The sequence below is a fragment of the Xiphophorus couchianus genome, chromosome 1, assembly GCF_001444195.1.
Source record: "Xiphophorus couchianus chromosome 1, X_couchianus-1.0, whole genome shotgun sequence".
NCBI classification, from domain to species: domain Eukaryota; kingdom Metazoa; phylum Chordata; class Actinopteri; order Cyprinodontiformes; family Poeciliidae; genus Xiphophorus; species Xiphophorus couchianus.
The window spans coordinates 22,014,595-22,041,151 of record NC_040228.1 but is presented as its reverse complement, the minus strand read 5'-3'; the positions used below and the strand labels follow the sequence as shown (position 1 = coordinate 22,041,151).

Here is a 26,557-nt window from a genome sequence, read left to right as displayed (position 1 = left end):
AATGCCACTAAAAGTTCCACTAATATGTTTTATAGACTACTTTTTTAATCATTAGGCTGGAAGCCACACTTTGTTTTCATTGATACATAACTATTGATTAGGTGTTTTGTTTTAAACATACTGCCAAACTGGTGGTGTGATCTCTCCGGTTTCATCCACGGTTCTCACTTTTACGCCATCGTTTTCTATCTTTAAGCAGTTATGAAGCACGGTGACTGAACTTTAAAGTGCTGCTGACCAAGTTACTCAACAGTCCATTGCTAGGTAACCAAAGAGTTGCTAGATAACCCAGGAGAGAGTCATTTGAAGCCACCAGCCTTGAAGCTTAGTGGGTCGTGAGAGGTTGAGCGGCTGAAGCATTTCGTCTGCCTACATCCCCCAGAATGCTGTGCGGTTTGTATCGGAGTAAAGTAAAATTATTGAATATTCTGTCAGACGTATCATCTACTGATATTGAGCGTGTGATTATCTTGATATATACAGTACATTGTTAATGATTTATTTTCCAGCCCTACCTGCGAAACAAACAGCACTTAAATATGTTGTAGTCAGGTCATACAAATGTTTAAAACATGGATTTAAACAAAGGGGACACATTCAAATCATAAGAAATGAACATTTAATCTGTTATTGGTCTTTCACACATTATAATCTGGAGAGGATCCAGATCATAATAACAAATATTAACTAAAAACGGCACCTACCCAGCATCCTCAACACTATCTGCTATTAATCACAATTTTTTACTTGTACAACAATCCTGGGTCCACATTACTGATGTTATATCAGGTTCGAAAACAAATTTAGCAAGTAAAATTCATCAACCCGTTCACCTTTTGGTACCGAGTAATCTTTTCTTCCACAAACGGGCTGAAAAAAACAAAACACCAAAACGGAGGTAAAAGAGGGGAAGATGAATATACATGATAAGGAGGCATAAACTTGAAGTCCTGTGTTCGGTAAATAAAATTGAAACCAATAAATCAGGCGAAGATGGTCTCCTCACGCCTCTTCTTGGTCAGGATCGTTCCAGGTTTGTGTTGGGCGTCTGGGTGGTTAGTGAGCTCCGGAGGGCAGGTGGACACCGGGCTCTCCAGGATGGCCTGCTTCAGGTCGTAGAACACCGCAGAGTCCTCCTTGGTCAGGAACGTCATGGCCACACCACTCTTACCAGCACGACCAGTACGACCGATACGATGGATGTAGTCTTTGGGGGAAGAAGTGAGACTTGGTTATGTTTATGTTGTTTTTAGAACTAACAGACAGAGGTGGGCAGAAAACCCAAAAATGTTACTCAAGTAAGAACACCACTACTTCAACATATAATACACACACAGTCTCTAGAGCTATGCATTTTAAATGTTGAATATTCAAGGTTTCCCCCAGAAAACTTGCTAAGCCTGGTGGTTATCTTGTTTTGGAAACAAGGTGGCCTCCTCACCTTCAATGTTCTTTGCCATGTCGTAGTTGATGACCATGGAGACGTCCTGGATGTCAATTCCTCGACCAGCAACGTCTGTGGCCACCAGGATGTCTTTGGCTCCAGCCTTGAGGTTGGAAAGTGCAAACTCTCTCTGCTCCTGGCCTTTGCCGCCGTGCAGCGTGCAAGCATTGTACTGAAGAGAGCAATGGAGGTACGTTCATGTGTTACAATGTTATACCATCTAGTCAGGGTCCCTATTTATTTTATTGTTTACATTCCAGACTCAGATTTATTCAGTCTTCCTTCTGTCTTACACATTTTAAAGTGTAACGGTCCCCCTGATTTTTATTTTATTTTATTTACATCGACAAGGGTTTATGTAAAGATTCAACAAAAACAGACCCTGTTAGGAAATGGAGAAAAAAATCTGACAGAATGAGACAGAAAACAAACAAAAAGATGAAGGAGAAAAAAAGGAAAAGATGAGGGACAAACAATGGGATGGAATAGACGAATAAATCAATGAATTTATAAATGAAAACAAACTGAATGGATAGAAAGAAAGAGACAAATAGAAAGATGGATGGATAAATAGAAGGAAGTGCGGAAGGAGAATAAATAGAAAAACGGACAAATGAAAAAATGGATGGAAGGAAGGCAAAAGACAAATAGAACAGATAAATAGAAAAACGGACAAGAAGGAAGGAAGGAAGCAAAAAAGGAAGGAAAGATAGATGGATGGATGAAACAGACAACAAGGAAGGAAGGAAGGAAGGAAGGAAGGAAGGAAGGAAGGAAGGAAGGAAGGAAGGAAGGAAGGAAGGAAGGAAGGAAGGAAGGAAGGAAGGAAGGAAGGAAGGAAGGAAGGAAGGAAGGAAGGAAGGAAGGAAGGAAGGAAGGAAGGAAGGAAAGAAGGAAGGAAGGAAGGAAGGAAGGATAAACAGATGGATGGATAAACAGATGGATGGATGGATGAATGAATGATAAAGTCAGCAACAGATGTTTTTTTCCCAGTTTCTCTGTTTTCTTCTTCTACTGTCAGAGAACCACCCGCCTGTTTCACAGTAACTCACCCCCATCTTCTCCAGGGACTTGGCCAGAACATCGCAGCCCTTCTTCTGGTTGACGAAGATGATGATGGGCGGCTCGAAGCCGTGCGCCAGGACCTCCAGCAGCTTCTTCCTGCACAGCACAAAGAAGGAAACGCTCAGCATGCTGCGGTTTCTGTGATCCTCGGAGGTCGTGTTGGTTTTCCTCTCACCTCTTCTCTCCCTCCGACATGAGCAGGACCTTCTGTTCCACTCTCTCGTGGGGTTTTCCTGCAGATCCGATGTACACCACAGCGGGGCGCCTCAGGTAGCTCCTCGCCAGCCTCTCCACAGCGGGAGGCATGGTGGCGGTGAACATAACGGTCTGCAAGACGCAATCAAAGAGTTCAGAGAATATCTGGCGCCAGCGGCGGCGTGAAGCAGAAAGATTCACGTACTTGTCTGTATTTATGTTTCCCCGACTCGAAGTTCATCGTCATCTTCTCCGGGTCCTCGGCTTCATCGGTGTCCGGTTTCTGATTGGTCACTGGGATGTACTCCAGAATCTTCTGGACGTCCGGTTCGAAGCCCATGTCGATCATACGGTCGGCTTCGTCCAGGACGAGGTAGGTGCAGCGGCCGAGCACCAGGTAGCGGTTCTCCAGCACGTCTATGAGACGACCGGGCGTTGCTATGACGATCTGTTAGAAGAGGAAAAACTCAAGACGTTTATGAACCGAAAAGTTTCCGCTTCCTGGTGAAAGAGAAAGCAGGATCTCTTACAATGTCACAGAAAACTACAAAAGTAAGTCTGCATATTAAGCAACTTTTAATCAAACGAGTTATTTTGTCTTCAATTGATTTCACTCAGTTCTGACTTTAAAGATTGAATGTTATAGTGGTTTTGATACTTTGTCAGGGCAGATATTAAGTATTAATGCTTCACCTCGCAGCCCATCCTGAGTCGGAAGCCCTGATCTTCTCTGGAGATTCCGCCGATCACCGCCACCGTTCGGATGCCGAGTGGTTTACCAAACTTGATGGTTTCTTCTTCAATCTGCTGAGCCAACTCACGAGTCGGAGCCAAAATCACAGCGTAAGGCCCCTGATCGGAGTCTTCGATCCTGCCACACAGAGCAGACCGCTGTAACCGGCAGGATGGAGGAGGATTGAAGGGTTTACTGAGGAATAATGAAGGATTATTTCTGCTACCTGTCGATCTTCGGCAAAGTGGTAATCCAGACCAGCAGAGGAATGAGGAAAGCAGCCGTTTTGCCGCTACCCGTCTCAGCCACGCCGATGATGTCACGGTTCTGCAAGCCAATAGGAATGGCTTGCCTCTGAATGGGTGTTGGGTCCTGAAGTTTACAGAAGACACCAGTCAGCGCTACAGAAACCAGTGCTACACGTCAGAGCAGGATTAAGGACTTGAACAAACTTTGTAGCCGCATTTGTCGATGACTTCCAGGATGTGAGCGGGCAGCGAATACTCCTTCCAGTTCCTGATGGGGTTGGGGATCTTCCCTCCCTTGGTGGTGATGCTGTAATCCTCCCTGAAGATTCGCCAGTCTCTGTCCGTCATCTCATCCAGCTTCTTCTGGGACCAGTGCCGGTCGTCCCAGCGCTGCTTAGCTTCCTTCTTTCGCACCTTCTTCAGTCGTGTCCTGTTGGGAAAACAGTGTGAGATTCCTTCAACCAGACAGATTACACCATTTTATATCATTATACTCACTCTTCCTGCTCCTTCTCTTCCAGCGTACGCCTTTTCTCCATCAGATCGCCGTAGAAACGTGACTGCTCTCTTTTCTGCTGCTTCAGGTCGATGCCAGCGATGAACCCGCGCCCGTAAAGCTGCACCTGATGTTTCTCTTTGTAGCTGCAGGGAGAAATTAAAATCTAACATTTATACCTGGAAAAAAAGATTAAATAACCAATTCAAGATAACGTTATAATCCCCTCACATCGGGTTGTAGTCGACTGAAGTGTCTTCAGAAGCATCCCACTCAAATACAAACTTCCTGTCGTTCAGGTGGCGAGTTCTCCGGCGTTTTTTGATTCCACCCAGATATCGTTCCTGTAATTAGGTTAAACTATTAGCATGCATGCTGTTTATCATCATTTTAGTTTCACATTCATGTTTTCCGTAAAAATATGGAACCTTAGCAAAAAAATAAACACATTTTAGACCCAGAAAACCTAGAAAAACTCTAGGTTTTAGTCTCTGTTTTTGAAAGCAGATAAGTACTTTAATAAATACCATTTTGGGCTTTATCTCTCTAAGTAGAAAAGACGTAAAGGTCATACTGAACTAAATTAGAGAATGACTCCCTTTTGATGGAAACTAGATCTGCACAACATATCCAAATCACCATCGCAGTATCAGTATGCGCAACATTCATGTTGCTAAGGACTGTTCGGAGTGCAATAATTGTTGAGTTCTTCATGTGTTTTTTTGCTGATGCAATATTTAGTCAGTAGGACAGGAACGCATGTAATTAATTTTTAATCAAAATAATACAAAATCTAAACTGGACTGATTTCAGGCATACAAACACAGAAAACATTAGATTCAAAATGAAAAGCAATAAAAACAATATCATATATAATGCAACATATTGAAAAAACAAATGAGGAGGATGATTTTGTTGTTAAAGGCCAGCCTAAATATGGTACAGCACCCACCTTGACACTCATGTTAAATAATTTAATTGCAGACCTCTCTTGAGCCTGGTCTCTTGAAACTAACCTTGATGGCATGGAGCTCTTTGCTTTTGTCTTTCTCCTCCCTGAGTTTTTGTCTCCCATCATCTTCATCATTCCCATTGTTCTCTCGCTCCATTCGCTCTCTGCGCTCCCTTCTTTCCCTTTCTTGGGGATCCTCTGTGAGAAACAAATCTCAAGTCTCACAAACATGTTTTCAGAGCTTAGCACAAGAATGTCATATTTTCAAGCTAAAATGTGAAATAAACCTAGCATTTTTCTCCCAATGTCCTGGAACATCCGTCTCTTCTTTCTTTCCTCGTCTATCATCTTTTTCCTTTCCTCCACCTGCTGCTCTCTGCGCTTTATAGCCTCAGCTTCTCGCTCTGCTCGAGATAGAAACTTTGGCTAAAAACAAAACAGATAAAGTTAAAGAAAAATATTAAAAATCAAATCTCTGAAAGAAAATAAGCATGCAGTGAAAATTCTCACTTTTGCCTCGGCTTCCTCTTCTGCTTTTTTCTTGGCCAGAAGCTCCTCCAAAGAGAGTGGCTGAACCTGAGACACACAACATAAAATAAATAATAAAACGTTTAAAGAAAAGAGCACTCAGTCCATAGATGCTGCATGAATAACTACATTTCTACTTCGATATATTATGGAAAATGTTTATTTTTCTTTGCAAAGTTTCAAATTCCTTACAGTAATTCAGTTTTATTCAATTCTTGCAAACAGAAGCATGATTTACAACAGTGATCAGAATTGAGATAAGATCTGCAGAACAAATAAACCAAATGAAAACACGAGTCCAGAACGTACCTTCTCCTTCTTCTTTTTGTCATCTTCTTCTTCCTCTGTTTTTATATCCTTCTCCTTCTTTAACTTGCTATCCCTTGACTTTGGTGACAGGCTTCTAAAAAGACAACCGAGTGACAGTTAGATATTTTACACAAAACTTTCATATGCTCACCATCTCTAATTTAGAACCAGCCAAATATGAAATCAGGCACTGGTCGATGCATTTCTTAAATCTTAATGTTAGTAACACCAAGATTTGGAAATAACAGTAAAATAAAAATAAAAGCTGAATTTCAGAGGAAGATTTTAGGTGTTTTTTTCATGAAAGGCAACAATAAGTCATGAAGGTTAGGTGGAGATTGGGTGTGTAAATCTTTAAGCAATCAATCAAATTTTATTTGTATAGCACATTTCAGCAGCAAGGCATTTCAAAGTGCTTTACATCATTACAAACACAGAATCACAATGCAATATAGAATCAATCATTAAGTCAAGTTCCATCAATAAATTTGTAATTGATTACATTTCAAATACAATTCTAAACAGGTGGGTTTTTAGTTGAGATTTAAAAGAAGTCAGTGTTTCAGCTGTTTTAGAAATTATAAAATTTAAGTGAATTGGAGACATTTCCCTTGAATGTGTAATCATATTTTAAAGAAATTCCTTTAAAAATATATTTTGTGTGTTATGGTCATACAAAGAAAACCAATTACACCACATATTTTTGTCGGGATTGGCATTATTTTTTAGTTGCATTTATTTTCTCAAAATTTTTGCTAAAATATTCATATTTTTACAGTAGGATCACATTTGTGTTTTTCATACCTTGACCTCTTGCTGCGATCTTTATCGCGCCGATGGCTGTCTCTGTCTTTGCGGCTCCTGTCTCTGTCTTTGTCTCTGTCCCGGTCCTTGTCTCTGTCCTTATCTTTCATGCGACGATCCCTTTTTATTGTAACACAAATTAGAAAGAAGCAAACAATCCACAGCACATCTACATAACCACTTAAGTTCTGTTTGTGTGCCTCAATTAAAGTCACCTGTCTGGAGATTTGGAGCGGTTTCGTTCACGGGAACGATGCCGTTTACGTGAAGGTGATCCTCTGCGATCCCGATCTCGTGAACGGCTCCGCTTCCTGTCCCGGTCTTTGTTCCCTGATGATTCGGCATCCTTCCTGTCTGTGTCAGCGGCCATCTGCAAGTTAAAAAAGGCGCAAGTACATGAGTGAAGCTTGTCAATGCATTTTAGCCCTGAAATAGAAGAATAAACAGCCAGGACCAAATTTAGAAAATATAACTTGAGTACCTTTTCTTTTAACAAATAGAGCCTGATTTTTTTTAAATTTTGCTTTATTGTTCTTTATCTCCATTCCTGACTTCTGAACAAAAACTAATTCTTGCAGTCTGGAGTAAAGTAATTTGAATAGTATTTTTGTAAAAAATATCATCGGGGAAAGTAAAGGCAGAAACGTGGTCATCTGAAAATAGCTGAACAGATGTTTATTCTGGATTTCTACATTTATAAACACATTTCCGGATTTCTCTGTCAGTTTTTGACCTATATGTTATATAATAAAAAATTGTCAAAAAGGTTGTGTCCCTTGTAACAAGTGGACGTTTCATAAACTACAATAAATCTTTATTTAAGCAAGAGGATAACGGGTAAAATACATTTACAATTACAAAAGTACTACAAAACAGCGCAACTATATTCAGCAATAAATACATCATAGCATAACGTCTCCTGTATGATACAGACAGAATATGTTTTCTGCAATCTAGTTTGGTGTTAGGGCATGTCTTTCAACAAACAGTAAACTACAGTGTAAAAAAAGCAGTATTAAAGATGCTGTCACCATTTAAACAAACGAGAATTGCAATGGAGGGGAAAGAATTGGTAATTTTACTTCTGTAGGAACAACGTCAACCCTCAAACGTTGGCTAGCTAAAGGCTAAACGGAGATTCTATTTGTTCCCCCCCAAAAAACTGCTCAACTGCGCAAAACTGAGACTACTTTACCTCCAGCTGTGAGCAGAGGGCCAAAACCACCAGGAAAGTTTAACTATAACTAAACTCACACTCTCGTTTTTTAGCTTGTCAACAAAACACCAGCGATCTATCGACGATTCAAGGAGACGCCATAATGCTCTGAACGAGCAAAACGAGCAAAGGCTTGTGGGATGTGAAGTCCCAGAAGCTGTTGTGAGAGTGAGATAATCTCTTGTGGAAACTACATTGTCCATCACGAAGCAAAAGCTCTGTAAGGACCCCAGTTGTTTAGCACACGGACGTCTAAGTGCCTTTTTTAAAAAAGACTTGTGGTGCTTGAAAGTCGCATTGTCCGATTTTTTGAGATGTCAAAAATTGACTACTGCATACTGATATAAAAGGGTTGATTTCACGACTGTAAACTTCTGATTGAAAAATAGCAAATCTGCTTCCGAATTGAATGTTGCTATAATAACAGTGGCACTAAAATGTACATTCAACTAATTTTGAGCAGTTGTTTTTACGCAGTGACAGGAGGTCATTTTAGTCAAATTAACAGCTTCCAATGAAAGAAAAACTGAACATGATCTCCAAATCAATATAAGAAAGTACAACTACTGCGATGTACAATGCTTTTGTTTTTTCCCTATGAAAGTTGGCTGACAGGAAAGGGGGGAAGACATACGGCAAATGTCGCCGGGTCAGGGAATCGAACCCGCGACGGCCCCGTCGAGGGCTATCCCCTACTCCACCACTGCACCCCCCGTACAATGTTTTTAATTACATTAATATGAAAATATATCCAACCACTAAGTCTAATACCTTTTTGATGTTTAAACTGTACAATGGCATAAAATAATGATTTAGAGGTAAATGTGAAACCTTTTGAAAACCAGTTATTATTATTATTATTATTATTATTATTATTATTATTTCAGTCTTTCTAAATTATCCAAACACATAATGTGTTAAGCTGGATTTATCTGTTTGGCCACCAGGTGGCGACAATAAGTTGCAAAATAGGACCTTTCTTCTTTTCTTGCTTTCTTCTCCCCTTTCTTTCTTTTTTTCTTTGTTTCTTCCTTTCTTTTTCTTTTTTTCAACAAATAGCAATTTCTCACGATTTTCACGTACTTACTCAAGAGTTGGATAATGGCGTTATTTCTGGATGGACAGAAAAAAGTGTTCAATAATTTTTACTTTAATTAATTGACAAGATAACTAAATTGTGACATTTAACAAGTACGTCAAAAAATTCAGAACAAAAAATAATTTCATGCCAACATTGTCTGGATTCCCAGAGTTTGAAAAAAGAAACACAACACAATACTATATTGTAATGCAGACCAGCAGCCATGATGATGAAATATCCCTGTCTGCTCTGTACACACAAGCACCATCCTTTGCAGCAGATTAAAATTCAAGAACGGCTGTCTTCCCAGGAATCCGTTTTTTTCTTCTTCTTGTAATTTAAAGCAGTGTCTTCTCTGTGTGTGTGTGTATGTGTACAAGCTACTGCATGTAGATAAAAGACATGTTAGATGCTGCTGTGTTTGAGTCAGGATTGGCTCGATCACTTATTCATATTCTGGACCTTCCTTTCCTTCCATCCTCAGATCAAAGGAGATTTATGGAGCCCTTCTGAAGGTGAACTGTTTCAGTGGAGATAATCAAAACTAATGGTGAAAAAAACAACTGTTAAACATACATAAGAAATGAAAAGCTCCTGAAGTTGAAAACAACAGACTGGTGAGACCGAAAAAGTTAACTGGATTTTATCCCACATTGTTGCTAAAAGACAACAAGGATAAAAGGCTGACTGTCTTGCTGCACATAATACTTTCCATTAGTTTGTGGCTTTTCATCTGAGCAATTAAATGCTACACAACAGGTTTATTTTATGCAGTATGTGTTCTTGTACATCTGTGGAAAAGAAGCCCAGCAGCTGCTTCTTGAGCATGCAACAAGTGTTACAATAATGTTGCATACAACATGTGTTTTGCATGCAGCAAGACAAGCTACCTGTGGGATACTCATCTTATTGCATGACTAAATCTGGTCCAAGTTTCAGCTGGTATACAGATGCTGCAAACTTAAGTTAAAAACTACTTTGAGTGGAGTCAATAATGGTAAGGTGCTCAACTAGAAGATGCAACAAAAACAGTCGAGTAGGTACGACTGATCTTAGCATCTGAGAAGATCTGGATACAGTCAAAGCTTTCACATCTCAGTATTATTATTGTTTCTTCTTCTGTTTTCTTAGGAAGTAATCAAACTCTCTGAAGTTGGACCAAGACAAGTTTTATAAATGATATGTTGGCAAACAATGGGTAACCGTTAGGTGATACGAGATTTCTTCACACATTGCCTCTGGAAATCCTCCAAATCACTTTAGAATAACTTAAATATGCAAAACAATTTACACTAATTCTATGCACAAAAATCCATAATTATTGCATGAGAAAACATAATAGTTTTAAAGGTGCAACACAAGAATTATTTCTAATTAAAACTAAAAAGTAATTCACACTATCAAGCTTTTTATATATAAAAAAAAAAAAAAAAAGCTAAATCTAGCTGTACATTTGTCAAGCTTCAAAGCAAAGACAATATAAGACTGTGTGATCTGAGGAGAAAACAAAAAGTTAAAACTGCGTCTTATATTAGGGTAATATTCATTCATATTCAATAAGTTAAAATATTAATTCAAATTAGGCTTGTTGGTCAGATTAAAATGACGTTGTCAGAAAAACAGTCTTTAAGCAGGTATTAAACATGCTTTTTTATCAAGATCACACACCTTTATTAAAACTGCTTTTTATTGGTGGTAAATGTCTTGTTTTCACTACCTGTAAGTAGAAAATAGTTACATAAATAAAAGCTAAAAATATCTGTCTGTGTGTAATTAAGATGTGTGTCACTTGAGTTGCTTAAATAAATGAACTTTTCAATTATGTTCGTCTTTATTTATTTGTTGAATGTACTCAAGTCCTGTATACTCAGGGGATAATTCACCTAATGAGTCTTTTTTGTTGAGTTGCAAGCTGAAAACTGTGTGGCTTTAAACCATTTCTTTATTCTGCAGTGAGAAAGATCAATTTCAAATTCAGGACAGCTTGGTCTTCTACACAAAAAAGCACTTTTTTATGTTTTGCTATAAATTACAGTGTGTTTCTGCTTGCCCAGAGGCTAAACTGTTTCATCTAACATTGGATATTATCGTTTGTTACATCACTCTGATCACTAACAGCTGGCGACTGATTAAAGCGAGGTTTGTGTAAATAAGGAAACAATATCCAGGGTTGCTTAAAAATAATTCAGCTCTTTTGGAGTCAACCAGTGTAGCTGTAGCATGTTTGAATAACAAGCAACAGTAAAGGTTTGGCCCCCAGTAACAGGCTTTAGCTGGATTCAGATCATTGGCTAACACAGATATGATGGGGTTTAGCTGTTCCCCAGCTGTACACCCTTTATCTAAAGCATATCCCTTAGATCCTAACTAAAGTCGACCCCGTATACCGACGTACCTCAGCTGCCCCCAGCACTGGGACCCCCTAGCCCCCTCTCCATACTTCTGGATGCCAGGCATAGTTGCCTAATTAAGCTGCTGGAGAGCGTTCACTCTTGACATGCCCTCAGGGCGTGCCAAGCAGGGCACATGTGCAGGATGAAGGAAGGGAGGTTAGATCTGTAGAAGGTGAGCAGAGCCATAAAATATGGGGTTCTGGCAGAAAGGTTGAAAGGGGAGGCGGAGGGGGGGTTGGGACCAGGGCAGAGGCGACCCACCAAGGGAATTTATTCCACTCTGGCAGGGACATGATGGGGGAAGGGGCTCCATCACCATCCTCTTCTTAGCATGTATGAATCTGGCTCGCCTTGCTGCGATTAAAACTAAGAAAATTTGCAGAGCATACGAAATAAACTGCTTAGCACGCGCCACAATCATACACCAAATCCCATTCACATATGAATGCCTCTAGCTGCAAATACAGACTTTATAAAAACACACATGAACTGATAATTAGACCGTGCCAAGCTAAATTGACCCAGTGACACACATTACTCTCACACTCATTGACTTCTGGCGCGTTTTTGCATCGCAGGATGATGTTAATAGAGCATAATTTAGTTAGTATTAACACGAGTCCTCAGGCTGCAGGACTGAAGAAGGCTTACCAGCAGTCTGTCAGCTGTCTGATGCTCTCACTTCGGGCAACTTTGAAATAAAAAAAAAATCATAAATATGCGAATGGACGTATGAAACAAAACTTCAGCTTCAATAAGTCCTGTGAAATCGGAGAGGGTCAGCTCTGATTTTTATCATTTCTCTGGCAGTTATGGGGCAGCCAGTCTGGCCTTCTTTTTCTTTCTTCGTCTAGCCTTTTTTGATGAAAGACGAGAGAAACAAACTATGACATGACTTGACTTTGACAGCTTGTATTTTGAGAGGATATGTTGGCTGACCTTTTTGGAAAACATTTGCTTTTTTATTTCATTTCCCGGAACAGGAAGATTGATCGCACTCTCATATCGCTCATGGAAAACGTAAAGTGTCTTACAAAAGTATTCATACCCTATCAAGTATTTCACATTTAGTCATGTAAATAAGTAAACACACTAATTATTTACTTCTGATTGAAATTAGTTGCTGGATTTGTTCTACAAGTTCACAGCACATTTTTAAAATTTCTTTAAAATTTTAAGATAAATGATAATAGTGTCGTTTTGATAGCAGTTTTAACTAAAATAAAGATAATAATAATGCAAGTTTTCCCTCCCAAAGACTAATACACCTTAATTTTGTACAGAACACTCCACACTGGGGCTGCACAGTGGCGCAGTTGGTAGCACTGTTGCCTTGCAGCAAGAAGGTCCTGGGGTCTTTCTGCATGTTCTCCCTGTGCATGGTGGGTTCTCTCTGGGTACTCCAGCTTCCTCCCACAGTCCCAAAACATGACTGTCAGGTAAACTGGTCTCTCTAAATTATCCCTAGGTGTGAGTGTGAGTGTGTGTGTGTGTGTGTGTGTGTGTGTGTGCATGGTTGTCTGTCCTGCGACCTGTCCAAGGTGAACCCCGTCTCTCGCCTGGAACGTTAGCTGGCACCAGCACCTCCTGACCCCACTAGGGACAAGGGTGTTAGAAAATGGATGGATGGACACTCCATACTGAAATTGGAAGACAATTTAAATATCCAAAATAAAACCACACACAACAGAAATCATGCATTGTCTCTGGAAACAGGTGTACCTCCAAGATAAGCAATTTAACAAGAAAAAGCTTCTATTTATCTCTTGCATATAATACCTGGATTATCAGCAATAAAACGAGCTGAAGAATCCAAATAAAGTAACATGGAAAGACACGATGGAGTCGATGTTCCTTTGACTGAGCCGCAGATAGTCAAAGACAACTCTAATTTTCTCTCCTCCTCGCCTGGCTGACACGTTGACATGCACTCCTATTTCGCACACAGAGACAGGTGTTACAACACTGTCAGAGCAGCTGTGACAGAGCCTGCTGCATGAAGGAATGCTACCCATATGTCAGGCTGCAGATCGCTCGTCACCAGCATCCAGGCTGCAAAGCTTTTTCAAGTCCTCCACCCCCTCATCATCTTCTTTCTGCTGCTTCTGCTGCAGTGTGAGGTACGTCTGAGGGCTTGATTGCGAGAATGTGTGACCCTGCTTCTTGCGTGGGGGTGGGGGTGTGTGTGTGTGGGTTATCGGCACCATCCCGTCTGATAGATTAAGAGATTACGTGCCAGTGAAAAATGCCACAAAACAACCTTCTTGTCTAAATTTCACAGAGGGTTTCAGATGGCAGAAGTCTTTTTTTTTTCATCCATGCCTCTTTTTATGAACGTCAGCACTTCCACCTTCTCTGTTGGAGGCTAATATGTTAGCTGAGAGGAGGGGACACACGTCAGGTCGACAAAGATCAATCCGGAACAATCCTGATTGTTGGTTCATGTCAAACATGTCAGAGTAATTCAGGTTTTCTTTGTCCTGTTCAGACCAAATTTCGGGCTTGAGCTTATTGTCAAAACCTACTGTAGATGTCAAATTCAACATTTTGTTTTTAAAAAAATGAACCTTTAAGGGATACACATTGTTTAATATTATCTTTACCAAAGAATTTGAGACTCTCTTCATAGATATCATACTGACCTGTTTGCATCATTTTATACTGATTCAAGATCTTTGCCAAACTTTGTCCAACAAGTTGCCCATGTTGGACAACATGAGCAACATGGGCAACTAAACATGTCCAACATGTTCAGTTTTGTTACCCAAAACTAAAGTGTCAAATCTAAAACTTGCAGAAAATCTTTATTCTGATGATTAGTTTACAAGTCATAATTTTAAAGTTTGTGTTTGTTTTGCATTTGTATATGCTATTATTATGTCACTCATCTGTTCTCCATTCAGTAATAACCTTTCCTATACATACAGTTGAAACAAAATGATTGCGTACAATGTAGTTTTTTTCCCCCTTACAGCCTGACGTCAAATCAGACTAAACGTTTCCTGTTTTAAGTCACTTACACAATTTATTTGTATTTGTTTAATGATCAGTACAAAGATCAAAAACGTTTCAAAATATTTTCCCACCATTTTATCAACAATAGAAGAGGGTTTCATGTTTTTGGAACAACAAAGTATATTAAGAAGTTGTTCAAGTGTTTTTATTGATTAGCCATAGTAGCGTGGGTATGCAAATCATATCTACATATTTAAATTTGTAAAAGCTCACCTTTATGCTTTTTGGCTGAATTGTTTTTACAGATTCATTCAACCTGTTTTATACAAGCTAAGAAACTCAGATACTGATTCATTTACAGTATATCTGCTGTGACAGTTTTCCAATAATATTTTAGCACCACAGTATTAAGAAAAAGACAGAACAAACCTTGAAATAGTAGACGCTTTTGTGAAAGGACAGTGACAGGACTGGCACCACATCTACCATGGATGTGCCAAACTGCATAATCACGCCCTGTAGCGACAGGTTTGTCATAAGCCTACCTGATTTGATGAGACATGAAACGTTCTTGGCAAAATGAGACGGGGAATCATAAACGGCAGAAAGAGATAGGACAGAGGAGTACAGAAGCAGCTCCGCTTATCCAAAAGACGATCAAGCAGCCATTCTGTGTTAGCTGTATAAAATCAGCCTCGCAGCAGCAAATATGAAATTTATCGGCGGTTGCTAATTCCCCCAATTGGCCTGTCTGCTGTTGTGTAAAGGGAGCGGATAAGCTGTATCCTGTGTGATAGCTCAGGAATGGCAAACATTCAGGCCACTTCATTTATATGGTTTCATCGGAGAGCCAACAGAGACGAGCTGATAACGGCAAAGATCTGGCAAGTCATGGGAAAGACAGCAAACATTGTGACGGAGCAAATGATGGATGGCTAAGAGGAAAAAGAGAGAAAGAGGCAACAGAAACATAATATCAAAGGAATTCTTTACCTGAAAGGAAAGTTTTATAATATTTTGGATAAAATTATGAAAGTTTTACTGCGACACTTCAAACAGTAAAGTTTTTCCATCCCTTCTTTTCCAAAGCATAAATGAAACTACGGTTTTCTTTCATGAATACTTGTTTTTTATTTTCATTATATATATTTTTTTCTATCTTTTATGCAGTCTTTTCTACCTCAGATGCAACACAGCAATTAAAGGCTTCATTATTCAAGGTTTATTCCGAAAACAAACATGCATTACACAGCATTAAAGTCATACAACAGGATTTGCGCATAAACAAAACAATTTGGATTCAGCTAGCTGTTTATCTTTCATTTTTTTGTATAAACATTATGTAAAATGTCGTGCAAAAATATTCACACCCCTCAAATGTTTTCACAAAAGATCATGTTAAAACCACAAACTTGAAAGGATCTTTATTAGAGTTCTGTGTAATAACCAAATGCAAAGTAATCCATATTTTGTAAAGCAGAGAGGAAATGGATGCTCTGATTGCAAAATAATGTGGTAAACATGTATTATAACCCCATGTCATTTTGTAACGAGCAGCTTTTCACATTGAAATTTGAACCCATTATTATTATTTTAAAATAGCTCAAGTTCAGTCCACTAATGCCAATTTTAATCTAAGTCATGTTGTTGTAGCTCAGGCTGTATGGTTTGGTTAATTGTCCTCCTAAAAGGAAACTTCTACTGCAGTCTCAATTTTTTTTTTTGAAAGACTTTAGCAAGTTTTCTTCCAGGAATGCTTTGCATTTTACTCTGTCCATCTTCCTTTGCCCTTGGTTAAAAAATGAAGATATATTATCAGTCATCTTGAAGTCAACACAGACAATGTGCCACCAAACTATCAGCTGCTCACTCCATAAAAGCCTTGAGTTCAAATAAATCCCCAAAATAGCTTTTTATTCTACTTTGATAGTTTCTGATAAGTTTGAACTTTGAACTTACAGAAGAGTTAATGTCTCAACTCATCATACATGCGAAGTGTTGCATATATGTAGGATTTCTACACTTCCTATTTTTGTCTTTTTTATATATATATATTTAATTGAAATTGGTGTTTTTAACTCAGAACATAAACATTCTAACATAAAAATTGACTTGATTTCATAATATGTCCATCAAATGTTTATCTTTTATTGATTTATCACAGAAGTAACACTTGTAAACAAAATTCAGGCATATTTACTTAAATGAAACTTTTAAAGACGGTACAGCAATAACAAATACAGGATCTTGGCAATAATTTAAGCCATGAGGGGCGACTTCATACAAGCATGTTGTTTTGCTTCAATAACATTCCTCAGTGGGAGTAAACAGCTCTATGAAGGAGATTATGTACAAAACAAATCTGGAAAAAAAAAAAGAGCAAGAGAAGCCGTGAAACAGTGTAATTATAATTAACTAGTTTGGGATGTATGGGACACATACCAAGTCAGTGGTTAAATAAGCACCGCAGCACAGCTTGAAGATTCACATTTAAAAACTTTGTGTTGCTTCCAGTCTAAAGCAGATGACTGCTACTAGTATGGGACGCCTTTCACTCCAAAAACACAACCCTTTGAAAGTATTTCCGGACTAATTTCTATTGCAAATATCTTAGTACACTTGAAATAAAACAAAACTAACTCGTACATAACTTTTCAGCAAGATATAAGAGCTTGTTTTACGTCAAAAAGTTCTTAATATTGGTGAAAAAGTTCCAGTTCCAATGGCAGATCATTTAACTTATAACAAGACATTTTTCCCATGTTATAAGTATTATGTATTTATTTTAAAATAAAAAAAAAACAAGAGAACAAGTGCATGCATAAACAAGAACAAATTAATTTGTTTACCATGACTTTTCTGTTTGAAAATGAGTAGCAACACTTATTTAATCCCCTTATCTCAATTTAATGAAATATTTTACCTACTGACTCAACAGACAAAATTGTTACAAACTATCTCTCTAGAGACAAGAAAAGGTACGGATAATACTAACAGTAGCAATGACAATTGTAAATAACAACCTGACATACAGCTAATGTTCTCTGTATAACGTGAGTAACATAGGCTACGTTCACACTGCAACCTGAAGTGACCCAATTCAGATTTTTCGTCAAATCGGATTTTTTCCCAGTGTGAACGGGCAAACAACCTGAAAGTATCCCGCATGCGCAGTAGAGGGCGCAATAACGTCAGTGTTTTGCCAACCGCCATAAAAAGAAGAAGTGCTCAGTGTTTGCGGAAGTAAACATGGATGCTAACGGTAGACCATAGCTTACACAGTTGAAGTTGTTGTCCGACCGGAACCAGCATATTAACAACTTAATCCTCATTATAGTCCGTCATGGTTGTTGTTTTTCTTCCCGCTTGCGCATATCAGGACACAGAACAGTGACGTTTGTCGAGTATCAGTGACGTTCAGGTAGGATGAACGTGACCTGGATGTTAGGTCACATTTGACTCGGATACGTAAGCAGCCTGGGTCGCATTTGAAAAGAATCCGACCTGTGTTGTTCAGACTGTCATGAAAAGATCAGATACAGCTCACATTACGTAAAAAAATAAAATAAAATAAAAAATCGGAATTGGGTCACTTCAGCCTGCAGTGTGAACGCAGCCATAGCTTTGTATTTATTTTTAAACTGGTTGATGCTTGGACATAGGACAAGTAAAATGATCTGCCAATGAGACTTCATTGGCAGATCATTTTACTTGATCTGTCATTTAAATGATCTGCCAATGATTGGCAGATCATTTTACTTGATCTGTCATTTAAATGATCTGCCAATGATTGGCAGATCATTTTACTTGTCCAATGTACTTATTCATCAAAATTAAGGAATTACTGACTCAAAACAAGTTCCTATATCTTGATGAAAAGTTACTTGTAAGTTAGTTTTGTCTTATTTCAAGTGGACCAAGATATTTACACTAGAAACTGGACCAAAATTACTTGGTAAGATTTTGTGTTTTTGCGGTGTTCCAACCAGAAAACACATGTTGAAGACACAGCTTCTCCCTGATATGTCCCACCGTCACCTTCGCTGAGGCTTCGGTCTAATGCTACAAAGAAAAGGTGAGGCGTGCTTTTCTCGGAGACATTACCCCTCCTCTCCGTCGGAGATATAGGCATGGCCCTTGCTCACACTGTTGCTAGGCAACGCATTAAATTCCACCGCTGTGCACATTGCTGCTCTTCCCGGTGCAGACCTACAAATCATCAAGCCCTCCATTAGCCAAGCTGTCAACAGCTTAATGCCAGGAGACTCCAGTGAACACAACGCCAGAGAAAACAACAATAAGCAAAAACATCCAGCAAAAAAAAAGAAGAAAAAAAGTATCAAATTTTCTGCTTTCCGTAATGATTGGAGAGAAAAGAAAATGCATACAGGACCAGCCTGTTCGAGGGATTCAACTCATGTTTTGTTCTCATGGGATTTACTCTGAGTGCAAATTATGCCTGTTAGCTTAAATATAGAGAGTTTATATAAGTTTGTGTTGAATAAAGCCTTAATTGGGCATTGAGGTGACAAAGTTTGTATTTTTTGCATAACAAAGCTGAGTTTAGTGCAGATATAAGAAAATCTTTTGTTATTAAAATTTGAGGAAAGTCTGTATTATTTCAGTTAATCTCTGGATGTTAGCAGCCAGAAAGGAGCATTTTATTTTCACAAATTGAAATAGTTTAAGGTATCAGGCTAGAGGTTCCTCTTTACAGAAGCATGCAGCACAAACTCCAAAACCTAAATGACAATGGCAGAAAAATAAGTGATAGCCCATGATTTTTGAAGTGGGATTCTGTAGAAGGTTATGAATAATTTACATTTCTCCTGCAGTACATAGTTCTCTCACCATCCACCGTTGCTCCTGGAGACTATAGAAAACAGCTAATCAGAGTAGCACTTCCAACTTTTATTATCTTAAAATCTCACAATAACGAAAATGTCATTGTGGTTTATGCAATGCTATGTTATTAATCTTTAAATTCTTGTGATATTTGCGTATCACAAGTTTGGACACAAAAGCTATGTTTATTTAAACAGGTAGAAAATGGAGGTTGTTCACTTATTTATTTTTTATGCACTATATTACTTTTTTATAATTTATTCTGAGTGGAAAAATGTTCTCACTACACGTTTCACAGGGAAGCTAATTGATGGCACACTTTTAGGACTGTGGAAGTCTGTATTGTGCTTAGCTATGCTTGGACTAGCAGTTAGCTTTAGCATCTGTTACCAACTAATCTCAATTCATACAAATTAAGATGCTGTGAGAGTCATCAGATCTAAAGAGGAAAAATCTTGTAATGACCAATGTTTTTAGCCAAGTCCCCAATAATAACAAGTCCATAATAACAACACTCTTTGGTGTTAAAGTTGTTACAGTCGGAAGAAGTCTGGTTCCATGTCTTCAGTTCTCTCAGGCTATGAATGAGAGCAAGAATTTCAGCAGATAACAGTAAGGCTGACGACTGTCATGGCTCATGCTGAATTTTCAAGTCTTAGCAGGGTTTCAGAAATCACAAATCGTAATCTTTTAAAGCCTGCTTCAAAAATTCTGAACTTTCCCTTTAAGAACAAGAAGGTCATGGATGAGGACGGCACAATGTTGTTGTGTTTACTTTCAGCTCTTTGCTACAAGATCCTACATTCTGTGGAGTATGACAAGCAAAAAACATGCAGAAAAAAAGATATATCAGGTTTAGTTTTATTTTGGGGTGCTAACTGATTAGTCACTGGTGTGATGTCTTCTGGCCAGGTTTCAGGACAGTAGGCTGTAATGAGTACATATTTGTAGAACCAAGCTGAACAATTGTTCCCCTTATTGCCCGTGAGGAAGAGTATTTCTGAAACATAGATAATCCATTGACTTATTTTGGAGCACAAAAAAAATCCTCTTTTCTTGGTCTCTTCTATATAAAAAAAGACTAAGAAAAAAGTAAACAAAATGAAAATTGAACCCATTAACAGTCTGGAAATATAATTCCTCCATGTAACGCCACTAAAATAAATAGCTATGGTTGCTGAACTTGTGTGGTGATGGTGCATGGCAGAGAACCTCCTGAAAACAGGTGGAAAGTATTTAACAAAATGCATCCACCCTTTTCGACCTTGCGGCTCATGGTAGTGCTGAATCACATTGCACTTCTTCACGGACTCACTTTGTCCTCCCACTGCCTTCTGCAAATGAGCGCACCGCTTGCCAAATCCCTCCCTTTTTGTCATCTTTTTTGTTCTGCTGTCAACTTTAATTTCAAAATAGATATTACGGCGAGAGCTCTGGTGGGGGAATAATTTTTTACGATCTCCTCAGCTAGGTTTCTGCAGATGCAGCTTCATTCTCAGATTTTACGTTCTCATCACTCAGCCTATGCTGTGACCTTTAAACGGCATCCGGACAGAGAGATGGATGGGATACGGCACTGCTATCAGAGCTTTAAATTGATTTCATCACTTTAATGGAGGGGAAACAATGCTTCCTTCATGGACGAGTTAAGAAACGGAGCATTGTTAAGCTGATTCACAACAACCTTTATGTGGGGCTGCAACATGTTTCTCTCCATTTGTACAGGATCATGAAACTCCACTTCAAATAGTTTCTATCTGTGGAAACTGTGGCAGCCAGGAGTTAGAGAAGGATGATGCAAAAGAGTAAAAGGTTTTGTGAAAATCTCGATGATTGCTCTCTTTCCCTTGCACACCCTGGACCCCACCTGAACCAGGTAGAATACTGTCCTCTCTTTCCATACTCCGAGCTCCTTGCTGTGTTCACATGATGGAGCAACTTTTGGACTTGTCCTTGCTAAGGAGATCTGTCTTGTTGGGAAGGTGTAGCAGTCTTTTGGAGAGGCGGCGGACCGGGCTGGGTTTGTTGGGAGGCTGCAGTTTATTCATGCAGGCAAGAGCTGCGGTACGGAAAACACTGTGGATGCTCTTTTCCGAAGTAAAAGCCGAGCACTCCAGATAAGCTTCAGCACCGAGCTGCTTGGCCAAAGATGAACCCTACAAAATGAAGAGGAGCGTTTTTAATAAAATGTTGTTTTTTTTAAAACTAAATTCTAAAAGGGTTAATTTATTGTATAGAATAAATGCAGTGTGTCTGTATGTCTATGATAATAATTTTGATTTATTGTTGTCAGGATAAATCCCAATTAATGATGTTTATATTAAACTGTCCTTATTACTGGATTTGTTAGTTTTACTATTTTCTCCACTGTTGGGTCAATAAAAACATCAACAAATATCAATAAATTGGAAAGTATAATGAAAGTAAGTGAAGATTTTAAGTTTAATTAATTATAAGAGTCAATAAAATATCATATTAAAACTTTTAAGTCCATATTGCCCACCTCTAATTGAGAAAGTCATATAAGTACATTAAGAAGGAAAAGGGAACCAACAAAAGCTCACCTGTTCATGGGAGACTGGAGCCTGTTTCTGATTGGACAGCTCCATGCGTGTGCACACATCCGTTCGCAGGTCTGTCTTACAGCCTATGAGCAGGATTCGAGTGTTGGGACAGAAGTCCTGAATCTCTGCTTTCCACTGCAAATAAAACAAGCAGGTTTATTATTATTAATTATCATTACTGTAGATAGCAAAGCAAATATGCCACCTAGCAGGAATCTCAGCTGCTCATACCTTCTTCAGGGCACCATCTACTGTGTCCGGCCGGCTAATGTCAAAGCATAGCAACACTGCGTCTGAGTCGCTGTAGCAGAGGGGCCTGACGTTGTCGTAATATGGAGAGCCTAAAGGGGCAGCAAATAGTTAGATCAAAACTTTATATAGCTGAATAGGAGGTTTGACATGCTAACAATCAACATAAAATCATAAATATAATGGGGCTCAATGATATATGCATTTCATATCAGTTAATGTGAATAAATATTGATTAGGTTTTTTGTTTTAAATATCTGAAATACTGACAAACTTTAGATGTATCATATAAAATGTCAATTACATCTACTACTTACGAGGATTTAATATGACAGTTTGTGAAAAAGATCTATGGCTATGTAAATTTTAGCAAGGACCTGCACTTCACACCTGGAAATTAAATATTTAACAGCAGTGGTGCATAACACGTCAAAATGTTTCCTCAGATAATTAACTGAAAACAAGAGCAATCACTCAAAACTGTATATCATATTAGTTGTGTTCGCTGGCCTTGGGATTCCCCCTCAGGTATTGTGAAACAGAAGAATGAAGGACACAAATTCTGCTTGCATTTCTATAAACAGAACAAGTTCCAGAGCTAAAAACAAATTGGCAGGATGTCCGCACTCTATTGTCTTCCCTCTGCCACCTAATCACTACCTACACAACCACAGCAAGCTTCAATTTCCTCGTCCTGTCCTCGGGGGCCAAATGTGCACAAGAAGCAAATATAAGAAATGTAATTAGGACAGGAATAGATGCTTCTGCTAGCAAGAGCAACCAACAATCAGGGCGTCCTGGTGAAATGTAAAGTTTTACACCCATAGGTTTTATTTAACCGGTCTTTATTGTTGACTTAACTTTGTAAAGTAGGATGCGTTACACAAGTTGTATCTATCAATATACTTTTGTGTTCTGTTTATGGAAAGCAAAATCCATGTCCCATATAACCATCCGAGGTGATGTAAGACTTGAGAAAGAGGAGGCAGACAGATCTAAAGAGGACACAACTTGCTCCTACCGCCTCCCACACATTAGCACCTCCACCTCGCCTGAACATACAAATAATGCTCACTCACACAAAGACGCACAATGCTTTTAGCTGAGCAACAGAAGCCGATCTGTTCAAACTGTCTGGCTTACTGTGAAAGACAAAAAGAAATGAATGGCACGCCCTCACTCATCAGCGTGTCTTGGGAAAAGATGCAAAATGAGACAAATACCAGCTATATAAGAAAAAACTTGAGGTTCACATAAAAATTGTCCTATTTCTGAGTACGAATTGTTATTTAATATTGATATGGGGTTGCTGGACCATAGGTGATCAATATAAAGATCTGACCAGCAAATATAGATATTAGCCAATTCCAACTTCTCCTTAAATGGCAAAATGCCCAGCATTTTATGGCGTATCAAGTCAGAGGACTCCAAAGCGGCTTACTCTACTATTAGTCATTCATACACACATTCACACACTGATGGTGGCGAGGTGAATGAAGTGTCTTACAGAGGAAACGACTGAGATGGACGGAGCGAGTTTTGAGCTGGCAACCCGCTGGTTACAGGACAAATTTCTATTCCAGAATTTAAGCATTTTTTCTCTCTCTCTCTGTTGCGATTGTAAAATGAGATAGTGAATTTGTTTTTGAGCTAAAAGAAACATTTATTAATTTAATAGTAAAAGCTTTATTTTTGTTAAAAATAATATTCAATATTTAGAAAAGCCTTTACCTAAAGCAGTATGGCATACACGTAAAGACGACGTGGATATTTATGCACAGTGCAGTGACGGTGTGTTTATATTTATTCATTCAAATGGAAATCAGTCTTATGCAACTCTTCCTCCAGAAGGGGTGACTGTCAAGAAAGTTTTTCCGTCGTGGGAGACAAATGTACAAACCCAAATTATCTCAGTGCTGCTTTGGGTTACATAAGCATGGAGGTCAAGCACATATTTTCTCTCAGTATCCCTCACTTGTGCCTTCTGTTCACAACAACAACACATAGAGACACAAGAACCACGATTGGCTTCACTCTTGCAGACTTCCAACCCCCGTATGGACGAGGCATCCCCCCCTCTCCCCTGTGAAACAACCACTCTGAAGGCCAACTGGCACCACTCGACTTCCTCTGAACACCAAGCCTCAGGCTGCAGCCAGCACTGTTACAAAAGAGCCCTGCTGGTGCACTTGGTGGCTTTTCTTATCGATTTAATTTACATAATGACTTCTGTGTGCTTAGATGACTCGGCGACTGCATGCGGTTTATCTTTTCACACGCTGAACCAGAAACCTAAAAGCCGTTCTGGCTGATTGTTTTATCGATAAATCTGCAGGTTAGCTTCACAATTAAACGTTTTGGTTTTTTTTTTAGATTTTTACAATCCAAGAACACGTGTAGTCATTTAATATCTGCTGAGGGATTTTGTTTTCTTTAGATTAACCTCAGACAAAAGAAATTACCACATAGTTAAGTCTTTGTGTAAACAAAACAGATTAAAAAATTTTTTCTTTGACCAGGGTAACAACTTCTTTCAATGTTGAGGTTAGAAAAATTGGCTTTCGCCAACTCAGATGAAACAAAAAAACTACAAAGTGGGTGCACGACTGCTGTACTCACAATGGGACTAAGAACTTTAAAAATCTTATTATATCTGCTATAGAAATATACTAAATAGTCTAATAAAGATTCAGATGTTTTTCCCTAAGGAGAGGAAAAACACATTGAAGGTTTACGAACAGAGGTAGTGCTTTTGAATCCAAAATGACAGAATTGATTAAGCATTAAAACATTGGTTCCTAACCTTTAATTAAACTCAAAAAGTGCTTTAAAGTATATGACATTGCATGTTAAATCTATAGACGGAAAATTGTATACGTGCTTTTGTTTTGATGCATTTAATGAACAGGAAAAAATCATATTTTTCAGCATTCAACCTGCAGATCAGAGCTGATAAAGATTTTGTTTTGTTGTTTTGTTTCATAAATGCTAAAAGAAATATCAGGATTAAGGGTCAATACTGTAAAATGGAACTAACTTGATGCCAGAAATCTCTGGCATTGACTGTTGTATCTCTACTCTACGTTTAAGCAAAAAAGATAAATAAACAATTTGTTTCCTATAGTTTAATATGATTGTACAGTTTTATATCCTTGACAAGTTATTACTTTATCAGAGAAATCTAAGCTTCGGGTAATTTTTACAATGTTATGGCTTTTTTTGTCAGGAGTGATTAACCCAAAGATTTTACGTAAGCAGTAAAATAATTAGATAATTTAGATTACAAACATTACGGACTCTAAATTGTTTGCTTTCAGCTATCAAGCAGACAAGATTCCTCAGAAGATTTCACACTGAATAAAAAGCTCAAACAGGACAGACAAACAGGCAGAGAGATAGTGAAGCCTGCGTAAACAGCACAGATAGCACTGCAAGCAACCAAAAGAATGAGACCTTGCTTTATTTACAGTCATAATCGTTATCCGGCTCCTGGCCGGCCGAGCTTAATGGGAGAGTAAACATGTTGCAGATATAACACATCAATACGGCTCTGAGACTGAACTTACTGCTCAGCCCTGACCAGACTGGGGAGAATTTTAAACAAAGATGGAGAACACAGGAGATCACATCAGGTTTCAGGAAATTCAGCAAAGGAAAATAGCATCGGAGCTTGTGAATCTCACCTGATGTGTCCCACAGACTGAGCTCAACACGCTGGTCTTCAAGCTCCAGACAAGCCGTGTAGTTCTCAAACACAGTGGGGACGTAAGTCTGGATGAGGAGGAATGGAGAATGGGATTAGGAAACATTCTCATCACATATTCACAGTGTTGCAGGTTTCCATTTTAGATTAACTCTAAAGGAGGTGGTGGATTTTGTAATAAACTAATCATTGCTGCTAAATTCTTATCATTATAATTTCTTTAATTTTCTTATTGACGAGGTTTAGTTATTATATAAAAAATCTATATTGCAAAAATTAAAGAATTTTGTTCTAACTAAACTACCTTTCTCCTAGTATAAGCTTTATATCATACTAAAGTAGTCTCCATACTCAAATCCAAGGAGTAATCAGAAGGAATCAAGAATGTCAGAATATTCAAATTTAATATAAAAACGTATAATTACATACTGATAGTTTTTCTACCTCTAAGGGCGTAAAAACAGAAAAGCTTTTTAATATATCCAAGTGATTTAGATGTGAGCAGCAGTGTCTTACCTCTGGATAGCAGTCCTTCACCAACACTTGCAGCATCGCTGTTTTACCGCATTGAACGTCTCCAACCAGGACCAGTTTACACCTCGCCACAAAAGGCTGCGGGAGTCTTCTCTCCTTCATTGTTGTGACTGCAGCCCAGAATAAAACTGGAGGAGAAACGAGTGGGGATGGTCTGGTAAACTGTGGAGTGTTTCTGAAGCTGAGCAGCAGTAGCGGTTTAGTTTCAGTCAGTGAAGGAGCCGCAGACGCAGCGGGACTTTA

The 26,557-nt window shown here is 38.7% G+C and overlaps 2 protein-coding genes across 3 annotated transcripts; both read right to left on the bottom strand.

The window, feature by feature from the left end:
• Window positions 1-602: 602 nt before the first annotated feature.
• Window positions 603-8,142, bottom strand: ddx23 (DEAD (Asp-Glu-Ala-Asp) box polypeptide 23). 2 transcript variants are annotated; one of them, XM_028045361.1, is made up of 17 exons: window positions 8,029-8,142; window positions 6,990-7,144; window positions 6,775-6,894; window positions 5,971-6,064; window positions 5,644-5,709; window positions 5,421-5,559; window positions 5,198-5,331; window positions 4,413-4,525; window positions 4,184-4,327; window positions 3,890-4,115; window positions 3,664-3,809; window positions 3,398-3,575; window positions 2,910-3,152; window positions 2,685-2,836; window positions 2,497-2,605; window positions 1,442-1,616; window positions 603-1,207 (listed from the first exon to the last, which is right to left on the bottom strand). In XM_028045361.1, exons 2-17 carry the CDS (start codon window positions 7,142-7,144, stop codon window positions 984-986), a joined length of 2,418 nt encoding a protein of 805 aa, XP_027901162.1. In that variant the 5' UTR covers window positions 8,029-8,142; the 3' UTR covers window positions 603-983. The 2 variants fall into 2 exon arrangements, with proteins under 2 accessions (XP_027901162.1, XP_027901232.1); XM_028045431.1 differs by having other exon boundaries at window positions 7,970-8,132.
• Window positions 8,143-19,058: 10,916 nt separating this feature from the next.
• LOC114148147 (rho-related GTP-binding protein Rho6-like) lies at window positions 19,059-26,557 on the bottom strand. Its single transcript, XM_028023171.1, has 5 exons — window positions 26,297-26,557; window positions 25,761-25,848; window positions 22,060-22,169; window positions 21,829-21,963; window positions 19,059-21,420 (listed from the first exon to the last, which is right to left on the bottom strand). The coding sequence occupies exons 1-5, from the start codon at window positions 26,414-26,416 to the stop codon at window positions 21,187-21,189; spliced, it is 687 nt and encodes a 228-aa protein (XP_027878972.1). The 5' UTR covers window positions 26,417-26,557; the 3' UTR covers window positions 19,059-21,186.